The sequence below is a fragment of the Suncus etruscus genome, chromosome 15, assembly GCF_024139225.1.
Source record: "Suncus etruscus isolate mSunEtr1 chromosome 15, mSunEtr1.pri.cur, whole genome shotgun sequence".
NCBI classification, from domain to species: domain Eukaryota; kingdom Metazoa; phylum Chordata; class Mammalia; order Eulipotyphla; family Soricidae; genus Suncus; species Suncus etruscus.
This window is the reverse complement of record NC_064862.1, coordinates 82,756,205-82,768,527: the sequence shown is the minus strand read 5'-3', so window position 1 is coordinate 82,768,527 and position 12,323 is coordinate 82,756,205. Positions and strand designations below refer to the sequence as shown.

The window sequence follows — 12,323 nt, the reverse complement described above, 5'->3', positions numbered from 1 at the left end:
CCCTGCCCTGCACACACTGTTCACTCAAAAGGTTCCTGAACACGATTGTCCTGTACAGTCCACCAAGAGCCTGCTATAGATCCCGGGGTCTGGGAATGTGGGTATTCTGCAGAATGTTCTCTCCCAAGAGGCCCTCCAGGGCTGAATCAGTAGTATAGTGTGTAGTCTGTTGGCTTTTGATCCACGGTTTGAAAAGTTTTTTGGGGACGACTGGGGTCACTGTTCTGGGCAGCACAGAAGCAATGCTTGACCCCTTGGGGCTAGTGGGGGCCCCCAGGCTATGAGGGATAAGGAGGTCTGTGTGTTGCTGGAATATCTATTGAAAACACTGAGGGGGTCGGATGAGAAGAGCTGGCACCTCATATGGTCCCTGGGCACCCCCATGAGTGATTCCTAAGCACATTGCCAGGAGTCAGCCCTGAGAACTGCCAGGTGAGTACCCCCCACTAAACAAAAGATCACAGGGTTGAACACATGACAGGTGGCTCAGCAGATGCTTTGTGTGGCAGCCTGGCTCAAAGCCCACAGGTTCCAGTGTCTGCCCCAGACTGCGTGCCCTCTGTCCCAGGTTCTGAGGGCAGGATTTCAGACATCACCAGCCTCCCACTCCCCAATATGACAATTAACACCTTTTATTGGAGGGAAGGGGCCTACATGCAGTGGTGCTCAGGGCTGACTCCTGGTTCTTTCCTTAGGGATAACTCCTGGCAGGGTTCAGGGGACACTCAAATGCTGGGACTCAAAACTCAGGTCAGGGGCCGGAGAGATAGCATGGAGGTAAGGCATTTGCCTTTCATGCAGGAGGTCATCGGTTCGAATCCCGGCGCCCCATATGGTCCCCCGTGCCTGCCAGGAGCAATTTCTGAGCCTGGAGCCAGGAATAACCCCTGAGCACTGCCGGGTGTGACCCAAAAACCACAAAAAAAAAAAAAAAAAAACTCAGGTCAGCCATTTGCAAGGCAATTAATTACCAGCCCGGCTTTACTAAGGCTCCAGCCCCAGGTGAGAACCTCACTCTAAGGGTCCACAGTCGCTGGGCTTGATTGGGAGTCTCTGTGGGACATGCTGCTTCAGTTTCCTCATTCTGGGACACGGATTCCAAATCCACTGGGAGCACACTCCAGGCTCTCCATAGTCCTTTAATCCTGCTCAGAGCAGACCAAGCTTGTACCCGGTAGTTCCATCAGTCTGGTGTAGGACTGGCTTTGACATTTCCACGGCCTGGGGGAATGGTGGTGGTGGGGGGAGGTCGCTTCCCACATCCATTGACTAGCAACGGCGCCAGACCCTAAAAATCCCGCTGTGGGGCCGGGCGGTGGCGCTGGAGGTAAGGTGCCTGCCTCGCCTGCGCTAGCCTAGGACGGACCGCGGTTCGATCCCCCGGCGTCCCATATGGTCCCCCAAGAAGCCAGGAGCAACTTCTGAGCGCATAGCCAGGAGTAACCCCTGAGCGTCACAGGGTGTGGCCCAAAAACCAAAAAAAAAAAAAAAAAAAAAAAAATCCCGCTGTGTCCCAGAGGCCGCAGGTCCCTCCAGCCCCGCGTGTGCTCCAACGCAGTGACCCTGACGCAGGATGATGGACATTGGATGCTACAGGGCTTTATTGCTCAGGTTACTCTGGTGACTGATGGTGTCGTTCGTCTCTAGCATTATCCACTTTTGGTAGGGGGCCACGCGCGTGAAGATGCTGGGCTTCTTGCGGTTGCCGCAGACCCGGGAGCCCGACGTGACCACGGCCTCGGCCACGCCTCCGCACACGAGCGGTCCCCCGGAGTCGCCCTGAAGAGGCGGGGCCGCGAGCATGTCAATATCAAGGCCACGCCCATGTCCCGAGACCACGCCCATCACAAGCACCGTCCAATCAACAATTCCATTGTGACCACGCCCTCTGCCACGCCCACCAGCGGGGGCCTGAATTGGCTCAGAGGAGGCGGGGCTACAAGCTAGTCAATTTCAAGCCCCGCCCCTTTCGTCACCACGCCCTCAGTAGCCCCGCCCAGATGGTCCCGTTCCTGCAACAGAGCTCAACCTATTTTCTACCTGAGATTTTTTTTTCTCTTTTTTTATTGGGTGTGGCGGGCTTGTGGGGGCCACACCTAGTTATTCTCAGGGTTGACTCCTGGCTCTGTCTTCAGGGATTCCTCCTGATGGGCCTGAGGGACCCCGTTGTGGTGCAAGGGATCGAACCGGGGTAGGCCCTATCCCAAACTGCCCATGTCACCAGACCCAGCCGCCCGCCTGGCTCCACGCACCGTGCAGCTGTCTCGGCGGTAGTGACTCTCTGTGCACATCATGCTGTCGGTGATGGTGCCATCGTGGTAGATCCGCAGGTTGCAGGTGGCGCGATCCATCACAGGCACCGTCAGGTTCTTTAGGAGGTCAGGTCGGTGACCAGTGTAACTGTCCACACCCCAGCCGGCCACATCGCAGAGAGTGCCACCCTTTACATCCAAGTCCTCGTGCTGCCACGCCAGAATCTGCACTGCTGGGCCCAGCTCGGCTTTCTCCGACAGCTGATGGAGAGGAGAGGAGAGTGAATTCGGAACAGGGGGAGGGGTTCGGCGGAGGGGAGGAAACCCCGCAGGAGGGACTGGGCGGATTTTGGTGAGACGGAGCGGGGATCGCCGCCGGGTATGAGGAGCAAGTTGTTTCCAGGACTGCAAGGAACGGTGAGAGCTGTGGGATACAGACCTGCAACAGGAGGAGGTCATGATCGATTGTGTCGGGCTTACTGCCTGGGTGGGGCACGGCGCGAAGCACATTGTACAGGCGCTTGGAGGACTCCGGTAGCGACAAGGAGTGGGCGCCCAGGAGCACCTGCATGTCGGTCCTAGGAGCAGACGGGAATGGATGGGTCCGAATCCGGCCAAGCCCAACACCGATTGGCACCGCCTCCTAACTCCGCCTTGTCCAGTTTCAACACCGCCAGCCACGCCATCAAAGCATCCTACCACGCCCCCAACGAGACAGCCACGCCCCTACACAAAGCCACGCCCCTACACCGCAAACTACGCCCACAACACAATCGACCAGACGCAACACAGCCAGCCACGTCCTTACACATCTAGCCACGCCTACAAACAAACCACGCCCTAATACCACAAATCCACGCCCACACCACAAAGCCACGCCTCCAGCCCCGTCCCATCACGCCCCAACACCGCCAGCCACGCCCCTACACCACAAGCCCCGCCCACAACGCCCCTGCCACGCCCAGCGCGTCCTGCCACGCCCCCAGCCCCATCCTGCCACGCCCTTAACCCATAGGGTCCCAAGTTAACAAACTACCCCACCCCCAATCGCTTCTGGCCCCGCCCCCAAAACACAGGCCCCGCCCCTCTAACATACAGCTCCGCCCCCTGGCTCACGTGTTGTCCCAGCAGTGCGCGGCGCTCAGCACCCACTGCTCCGCTATCAGGAAGCCGCCGCACATGTGACTGCCGTTCACCTGCACTGAGGCCATGTAGGGCCTCGCGTGCGCCTGGGCCACGCTGCCGCCCAGGATGCGACCCCGGGGTTGTGCCAGAGCTGGAGGAGGAGGGAAAAGGACAGAAGGACATTGCTGGAAAGGCTGCAGACTTCCAATTCCATCCTTGGAGACCTCCCCCAAAGCCCAGGGGTGCTGATCTGATTCTAGGGAGCCAGAGAGGCAAGTGGGAGAAGACCCAAGGACAGAGGTCTGGGGCAGAGTCCCATCCGGACAGCCTTTCCTGTTTCTGCTTCAGCCGGAATCGCTGACAGGATCAGAGAGATAGTGGGAAAGGTTTTGTCTTGCACGGGGCAAACCCAGGGTCAGTCCCTAGCTTTGCATAGGGCTGCTGATATGATCCCAGAGCACAGAAACAGGAGTAAGCACCTTCAGGTGCGACCGTCCCCTAAAAATAATCAGAAAAAAAAAGCAAGCAAGGGGACTGAAGCGATAGCACAGCAGGTAGGTGTTCACCTTGCACATGGCCTACCCAGCTTCTATCCCCAGCATCCCATATGGTCCTCTGAGCCTGCCACGAGTAATTTCCGAGTGCAGGGCCAGGAGTAACCCCTGAGCACTCCAGGTATGCCCCACTCTGAAACCCTGGATTTCAGAGTCAAACTTGGGAGAATGCCTGGACTGTGGGTCTTCCAAGCCCATTGAGTGGGACGGCGTGACCAAGGGGTTCGTCTTAAAGGGGTTGTCATGTCTGGCCCAGGCCCACTCACCACACATGGCAGCTCCTAAGAAGATCAGAGCCAGAACACGCACCCAGCTGTCCCCCATGGTGCCTTGGTGGCCAGGACACTGACCCAAGAGGACTGGGGATAGGGAGGATGGTCGAAAGAGCTTTACAGATTCTGTTTACCTTCTGGGTAGCTGCCCAGCTGGAGAAAGGGGGAGGACCAATCCTGGCTTCTGTCCTCCCCAACTACTGGGGATGGGGTAATCTCTTCCCCTCCCTCCCCAGCAGGGTTTTAAACTAAGAGTCAGCAGATTTCTAGGGTCCTTCAGCCTCTGTACTCCCGCCCTAAACTTAACCCTGTTGCATAACAGACCCACAATCCAGTAGGATGCACAACGCCAGGCCAGGACAGGGCATGCCTCAGTTCCTAGCTCTAGGCCAGTGTTCCCAAACTTTCAACCTCCAAGATTTCACAACTTCCCTGGAGGCCACTCTGTAAACAGCGCCACTTCCTCATTCTTTTTCTGCCCCTTTCTCACTCAAACTGGGAGAAAGAGGCCAGGCCAGGTGGGAGGGAATGTCATCTAACACCTTGGTTCTTCACCCCCAGCAAGTTAGACTGCTTGAAAGATTGGCTTAAAAAAAAAAAAACCAAAACAAAACAAAAAAAGAAAGATTGACTTCAAAGAGTGACAATTTCATGGTGGGTGGGGGGATTCAGCATCTGCCTTCAGGTGTGGCTTGATCCAGGTACATAACCTATTTAGAGTCACAACCAATGCTGCTCAGGGCTTCCTCCTGGCTCTCCTCAGGGACATACCTAGTTCTGTGCTCAGGGATTATTCCTGACAGTGCTCAGGGGACTATATGTAAAGCTGGGGATGAAACCAGGCTCATCCACAAATAACACAAGTGTCTTAACTCTCGGTACTCTCTCTCTCCAGTCCTTAGTTTCTCCTTGATCGCTTTTCTCATCATCTGGTCCTCTTGCTCTGATGTCAAGGACTCACAGACACAGCCCTAGGGGTCAATATGGCCTCCTGGCTCACTCAAGATTACAACCCAAGGTAGGTGGAAGAGAAAGGAGTTTATTCATGTGGATCAAGAGTTCAGGTTACCTTGGCAACTCTCAGCCCCAAACTGAGAGTCCACCCTGTTTTTGTTTTGTTTTGTTTTTGGGTCACACGCAGTGACACTCAGGGGTTACTCCTGGCTCTTCGCTTAGAAATCGCTCCTGGCAGGCTCAGGGGACCATATGCGATGCAAGGATTCAAATCACCATCCATCCTTGGTCGGCAGCATGTAAGGCTGTGCTATCTCTCCAGCCCCATCCACCCTGCCTTTTTTTTTTTTTTTTAATTTTAAGTTCTTTTTTTTTTTTTTTATTTTGGTTTTTGGGCCACACCCGGCAGTGCTCAGGGGTTATTCCTGGCTCCAGGCTCAGAAATTGCTCCTGGCAGGCACGGGGGACCATATGGGACGCCGGGATTCGAACCGATGACCTCCTGCATGAAAGGCAAATGCCTTACCTCCATGCTATCTCTCCGGCCCTTTAATTTTATTTTTAATTATGAGAACAAAGATGCAAAGAAAGAGGACAAGGTAAAGTTATAGTGGAAGGACAATCACCCATAACATAATTCTCAGAAGAAGTCCCCTTGCTGATATCTTAACTTTGAACTTTCAGCCAAAGAACATTAAGATAAATAAAACAGAATTCATGTACAATTACTTTGTCCCTCAAGTCCCCAGATTGTAACACATTATAATATTTCTTAACAGCACACAAGGCAATCTAAAGCCATAAAACTTACGTAACTCCTTAAACATTAGAGGCATAGTACTTTTTACATTTTCATGTACATGCATATTAGCTTAATTAACCTCAAAAGTTTAAGTGGTTTTTTTTTTAAGGATTAGAGTCAAAGGAGCACAGTAAAAACGTCCACCCTGCTTTTGTGTCTGAAAATGCAGAAGCAAACTAGCCAGTGGGTTCACGCAAGCTGAACAAACTACTCTACTAAACTCTGAAAGAAAATGATGGCCTCCAATTCTTCCCAGGAAGTCCCGTCCAGGCTGAAAACTCTGGGGCCTCCTCAAAAAGGGGCAGGCAGCTTCCTTTTTCTGCATGAGCTACAGCAGCCCAATACCACCCCCTATATACTCCAGCAGAAATGGCCCGGTTCTACAACTTAACCTTATCAAACTGCCAAGGCACCGAGTATGTTCCACATCTATGGATCCTGACAAGCGGCCATTCAGCACGCCAACATTTTATAGTAGGATCACAAGAAATTTGGTGGGAAAGTTACAAAAAAAGACCATTAAGTTTAGGGGCCAGAGCGATACAGTAGGGCAGTAGAGTGTTTGCCTTGGAAACACCCAGGAACAACCCTAGTTCAATTTCCAACATCCCATATGGTCCCCCGAGCCTGCCAGGAGCAACCCTACGGGATACTGGGGATCGAAACTGGGTCAGCTGCGTGCAAGGCAACCACCCTTGCTATTGCTCCAGCCCCAAGTTCAATTTTCAATTTGTTCCAGCTGTTTCTGGCTTCCTCTCACACTGGTCCTGATGGGCTGGCCTTGCACCAACATGACAAGATGTCCCCTTTCTCTGCCTCATGTGTTCCCCCTGTCTGTGGTGCCCCTTCTCTGGCACCACTGTGGCCAGGGAGTCTACCTGGTCCTGACACCTTCTCTCTATCTGGTAAACTGCCATCCCATCTTCCTATTTCTGGGGACATGGGTTTGCTGTAATCCCCTCCTACCATGCCCACCAGAGCAGCTTCCAAGAGGATGTATGAATGAATCATCGGCTCATTTGGGTACTGGATCCAGGAGGATTTGCTATGGGCATCAGAGCTGGCCCTGGAAGATGAGCTGACAGGCCTCTGTAGCTCGGAACCATGTGACAGTCTCTTGGGTCGGGCCAGAAAGGCCCCATTCATAGGCTGGAGTGATAGCTCAGCTCTTTGGAATCACTCCTGGCAGGCTTGGGGAACCCTTTGGAATACCGGGGATTGAACCAGGGTTGACCATGTGCAAGGCAAACGTTTGCCTCTCTGCTCAGGGATCACTCCTGGCAGTGCTCGGGGACCATTCATGGTGTTGGGAATCAAATTCTTTTTTTTTTTTTTTTTGGTTTTTGGGTCACACCCGGCAGTGCTCAAGGGTTACTCCTGGCTCTACGCTCAGAAATCGCTCCTGGCAGGCTCGGAAGACCATATGGGATGCCAGGATTTGAACCACCGTCCTTCTGCATGCAAGGCAAACACCCTACCTCCATGCTATCTCTCTGGCCTGGGAAATCAAATTCTTGTCAGCAATTTGCAAGCAAGTGTACCATCAGTCTTTACTGTACCATCAGTCTGGCCCCCAAGTTTAATGTTTTGGGCCACACCTAGCAGTGCTCAGGGTAGTTCCTTACTCCTAGTTCCATACTCAAGGATCAATCCTGGATGTACTCAGGAAAACATCTGGGGTGCTGGAAATAGAAACTGGTTCAATTGTGTGTAAGGCAAATGCCCTCCCCACTGTACTATCATTCTGGCCCTTTCACAGGCGTTACTATTTTCCCCTACCACTGGTTTTGTTTTTAGTTCTCATCTGGCAGTGCTCAGGGCTTACTCCTAGCTCTGTGCTCAGGGATGACTCCTGAGGAACTCTGTGTGCAAGGCAAGCTTTCTCCCCACTGTCCTATCTCTTCGACTCTATCATCTGTTTGTCCTTTCTGGAAGAACTCCCTGGAACTGGGCCTTCTGAGCTGAGGTATAATGACTCGTAGGGGGTCCCCCCTCTGTCTCTCACTCCTTTCTCATCCTCATCTCCTTTCATACATACAAAAGAAGCGAGTTACCAACAGACCGAGTGTGTGATTGCAGGTTAGATCTCATCTTACTTCCTTTTTTTTTGTTTTTTGTTTTTTTGTTTTTTGGTCACACCTGGCAGTGCTCAGGGGCTACTCCTGGCTCTGTGCTCAGAAATCGCATCTGGCAGGCTCGGGGGACCATATAGGATGCTGGGATTTGAACAATCGTTGGTCCTGGATCAGCTGCATGGAAGGCAAATGCCCTACCACTGTGCTATGTCTCTGGCCCCTCATCTTCCTTCTAAACCCATTGCAAGCTCAATGGGAGGAGGGCTCAGAGTTAGGAATATGTACGAGTGTGAGTTCTTTATCTGATGGTTTGATTTTGGGATACATATTTGGTGAAGCTCAGGGCTGACTCTTGGCTCTGAGCTCAGGGATCATTCCTGGCAAGGCTTGGGGGATCCTATGGGGTACCAGACATTGAACCTCAATTGCCTGTGTACAAGGCAAGTACCCTTCCGACTGTGCTATCATTGTGGAGATTATGTGAGTCTGTGTGTGTGTGTGTGTGTGTGTGTGTGAGAGAGAGAGAGAGAGAGAGAGAGAGAGAGAGAGAGAGAGAGAGAGAGAGAGAGAGAGAGAGAGAGAGAGAGAGAGAGAGAGAGATCTGGTGGTGTTAAGGGGTTTCTCCTGGCTCTGTGCTCAGGAGTTACTCCTGGTGATGCTGGGGTGGACTTTACGGGGCTCCAGGCCAGCTATTTGAAAAACAAGCACCTTCCCTGCTCTTGTGCTATTGCTCCAGCCTAAAAGCATTTTTTTTGAGGGGGGCATACCAGGTGGTACTCAGGGCTGACTCCTGGCTCTGTGCTGAGGGATCTTTCCTGTGAGGCTTGGTGCTTGAAACTAGGTCCTCAGCACACAAGCAAGCAGATAAGGCAAGAAAGTAACTTCTGTACAATCATTTCTCTCTGACTTGCAAAGACACTTTTTTTGGGGTTTTGGCTACTCCCCAGGTGCTCATGACTCACTTCTGACTCTCTGCTCAGTGTTCACTCCTGGAGGGGCTCAGTGGACACCACATAGAGTGTCAGGGATCCAACCTAAGTCAGCCACAAGCAAGGCAGTCACCCTCCCGGCTGTGCTATCTCTTTGTCCCCAAAGGCGCATGTTAGACATTTGTCTTGTCTCTGCCGCCACCTAGTGGCCCCGGACTCTCAAGACGACCCCAAACTCCATCCAAGTACTCAGACCCCCTTGACCAAAACAGTTTTTATTTTTTTTTTAAGCCAGTCAAATTGAGCACTGGGAAATAGAGGTTTTTATTGTGTGAGCTTAGCACAGGCGGGGAGAGAAGGGGCTGTAGGACTGCTGAGGGGACAGAGTTGGTGATGGGGGGGGGGGCACAGACCCCTTCCTTTCTAGTGGATCCTGCTTGCCGGGTCTCTGGGGTGCATCGGGGCCGGGCTGTCCCTGCGGATGATGGAGTTGATCCAGTTTGCATATTGGGCCACGGGAGCGAAGGAATCGGGGTAGAGGCCTGAGCCGCAGCCACCGCGGATGAAAGAGTCGATTCCTTGGATGACCCCGTTGCACAACAGGGGTCCCCCTGAGTCTCCCTGCAATGAGGGTAGAGGGTGGGAATGAGGTTTTCTCTCAGCAGAGGGGCCAGAGCAATAGCACAGTGGGGAGGGCGCTGCCTGGCATGGGATCAACCTGGCTTCCATCCCCGGCATCCCATAGGCTTCCCAGAGCACCCCTAGGAGTAACCCCAAAACAACAGCAACAACAAAAAAATAATAATCCTCTATGCAGGTGCAGCTGTTGCAGTTGGAGCAGGGACTGGGCTTAAGGAGGGGGCATTCTGGGTACTTACAAAGCAGATGCCAGCCCTTCGACGGGGCACCAACGTGCACACATTAGTCCGCCGACACCCGGATGTCACCACATTCACGTCCAACTCCTGCAGGACACTGGGGGTCGGCCTGTTGGTGCCCAACCGACCCCAGCCCATGGCCAGGCACCGAGTCCCATTTCGTGGGCCCTGATTCTGGGCTGGCAGCTGAGCAAGGCCCACATTGGAATTGAGGGCGGCCGATCCGTTAAGCTGTGGTGGGCAGACAGACAGGGGGCAGAGGGTCAGGGATGTGCCTTAGTGTCCTCATCACTGTGCTTCTGGGGTTTTTTTCTTTCTTGGGGGGGAGGCGGTGACCCTATGGGATGCTGGGGATCGAACCCGGTTCGGCCACGTGTGAGGCAAATGCCTTCCCCACTGTGCTATGGTTTGAGCCTCACATCATCAGATTTTAAAGTTGTATTATTTACAAAGCCGGAGCAATAGCAACAGTGGTAGGACATTTGCCTTGCACGCTGCTGACCTGGGATGAACCTGGGTTTGATCCTTGGCATCTCAAATGGTCCTCTGAACCTGCCAGGAGTGATTTCGGAGTTCAGAGCCAGGAGTAACTGAGTAAACCCTGAGCACTCCCGCAAACCTCTCTCTCCAAAATACAGAACAAAACTACAAAAGTCTGGGTACCCTCTGATTGCTCCAATGACAGTCTGAAATAAACCATTTTCTTATTTCTTTTTATTTTGGGGAGGGGGCACACCTGGCGGCGCTCCAGTCCCTGGAATAAACCATTTTTCTGAAAGGATCTGACTTATCACCAAGCGCTTCAGCTTGGGCTGGAGACACAGTACTACTGTCCTGGGATTAAGGTTTGGCCTTGCATGCTGCTGGCTTGGGTTTGAGTCCCAGCACCTCGTAGGGTCCCCTGAGCACTGCCAGGAGTGATCCCTGAGCAGAGAGCTAGGAGTCTGTCCTGAGCATTACAAGGTGCTCCCCCTAAAAAGAATCAGTGATGGTTATCCAATAAAATATGGTCCAACCTCTGTCCAGAAACTTCCTAGAGAAGGCAACCCCCTGCCTGTGGTGTCCCTCTGCCCTTATGTCACCTGGATAATCACGATGTCATTCTGTAAGGTTGTGGGATCATAGCCATTCTCGAAGATCCTCTGCACCCTAAAGACCTGCCGCGTGGGCTCCCGCTGGCTCAGGTCATGAGCTCCCAGCACCACCTGGATTCCCTGAATGTTCCTGGAGGTGGGGCAGGAGGGAAGGTGATTCCAGGCAGCCACCCCCTCTCATGGTGGAGGGACACTGCCAGACCGGACTCCCCATCTCCCCACCTTGAGATTCCCAGTGAGTAGAAAGCAAAGCCGGATACTCACATGCCATTCGTACAGTGTGCGGCCGACATGACAAAGTTCGGGGCGATGAGAGTGGCCCCGCAGAAGTGACCTCCACGCTGCTGCAGGGACACCATGAAGGGCCATGCATGGGGTCGAGCTGGACGGCCCCCCACGATCTCCGAGGCCAGAGCAGGACCTGAGAAGGCAGAAAAGCGGGACGGGGAACACAGGGGAGACAGGAAACCTTGAGTCAGTCAGATCTGTTTTTTTTTTGTTTGTTTGAATTTTGGGGTCACATCTGGCAGTGCTCAGGGGTTACTCCTGGCTCCATGCTCAGAAATTGCTCCTGGCAGGCACGGGGGACCATATGGGACACTGGGATTCAAACTGATGACCTTCTGCATGAAAGGCAAACACCTTACCTCCATGCTATCTCTCCAGCCCGAGTCAGTCAGATCTGAACTCCCACCTGAAACCTAGGAGCTCAGGGTGGCCCTGAACCAGCAATTCCTGAATTCCCAGGACCCCAGGAACTCAGGGCTCTTCTCACCAAGGTTGCTCAGAAAAGGAAACAGGCACAGTACAGCAGAAAGGATGTCCCCACCACCCCAAACACCCCCCCCACCCCCGCATACACACATTTTCCCACCAGAGCTCATCTCCACCACCTCATCCTTGACCTCTTCTCCCATAAGCACATCCATACTAGGGAATACCCTCAGAACCTCACTTTTTTCTTCTGGAAACAGACCCTCCAAGTCCCATAGGATGAGGGGCCACATGGGAAGGAGGAGCTGGTAGGGAGCCAGAGATGGACACCAAGGAAGAATGGACAGATGGACAGATGGACAGATAGACTGACGAAGTGGGGGCCAGCACTCACCAGCCAGCAGTGTGGTCAGCAGCAGGGCAACGAAGGCTGAACTCGGGGTCATGGTCTAATGGGGGGCTTCTGAGTCTCTCTCGCTCGTGTCCAAGAGACCTTCTTATAGTCCCAGGATGCTGGAGGCCGTTGAGTTGCCCCATGGCTCCCCACTTCCCCTCTTCTCCCTGGAGATGAGGAGCAGGGGTGGGGGTGAGGGGCTGTGGGTTGGGCAGGATGCCCAGGCCAGTGGGGGGCAGGCAGCCCTAAGTGTCCCCAGCGTTAGCCCCCCCCATCCTCC

The 12,323-nt window shown here is 53.5% G+C and overlaps 2 protein-coding genes across 2 annotated transcripts; both read right to left on the bottom strand.

The window, feature by feature from the left end:
• Positions 1-1,575: 1,575 nt before the first annotated feature.
• CFD (complement factor D) lies at positions 1,576-4,313 on the bottom strand. The gene is made up of 5 exons (XM_049789052.1): positions 4,198-4,313; positions 3,369-3,528; positions 2,692-2,830; positions 2,253-2,513; positions 1,576-1,779 (listed from the first exon to the last, which is right to left on the bottom strand). The coding sequence occupies exons 1-5, from the start codon at positions 4,253-4,255 to the stop codon at positions 1,591-1,593; spliced, it is 807 nt and encodes a 268-aa protein (XP_049645009.1). The 5' UTR covers positions 4,256-4,313; the 3' UTR covers positions 1,576-1,590.
• Positions 4,314-9,386: 5,073 nt separating this feature from the next.
• Positions 9,387-12,095, bottom strand: LOC126030032 (neutrophil elastase-like). The gene is made up of 5 exons (XM_049788240.1): positions 12,044-12,095; positions 11,200-11,356; positions 10,924-11,065; positions 9,842-10,072; positions 9,387-9,584 (listed from the first exon to the last, which is right to left on the bottom strand). The coding sequence occupies exons 1-5, from the start codon at positions 12,093-12,095 to the stop codon at positions 9,387-9,389; spliced, it is 780 nt and encodes a 259-aa protein (XP_049644197.1).
• Positions 12,096-12,323: the final 228 nt, after the last annotated feature.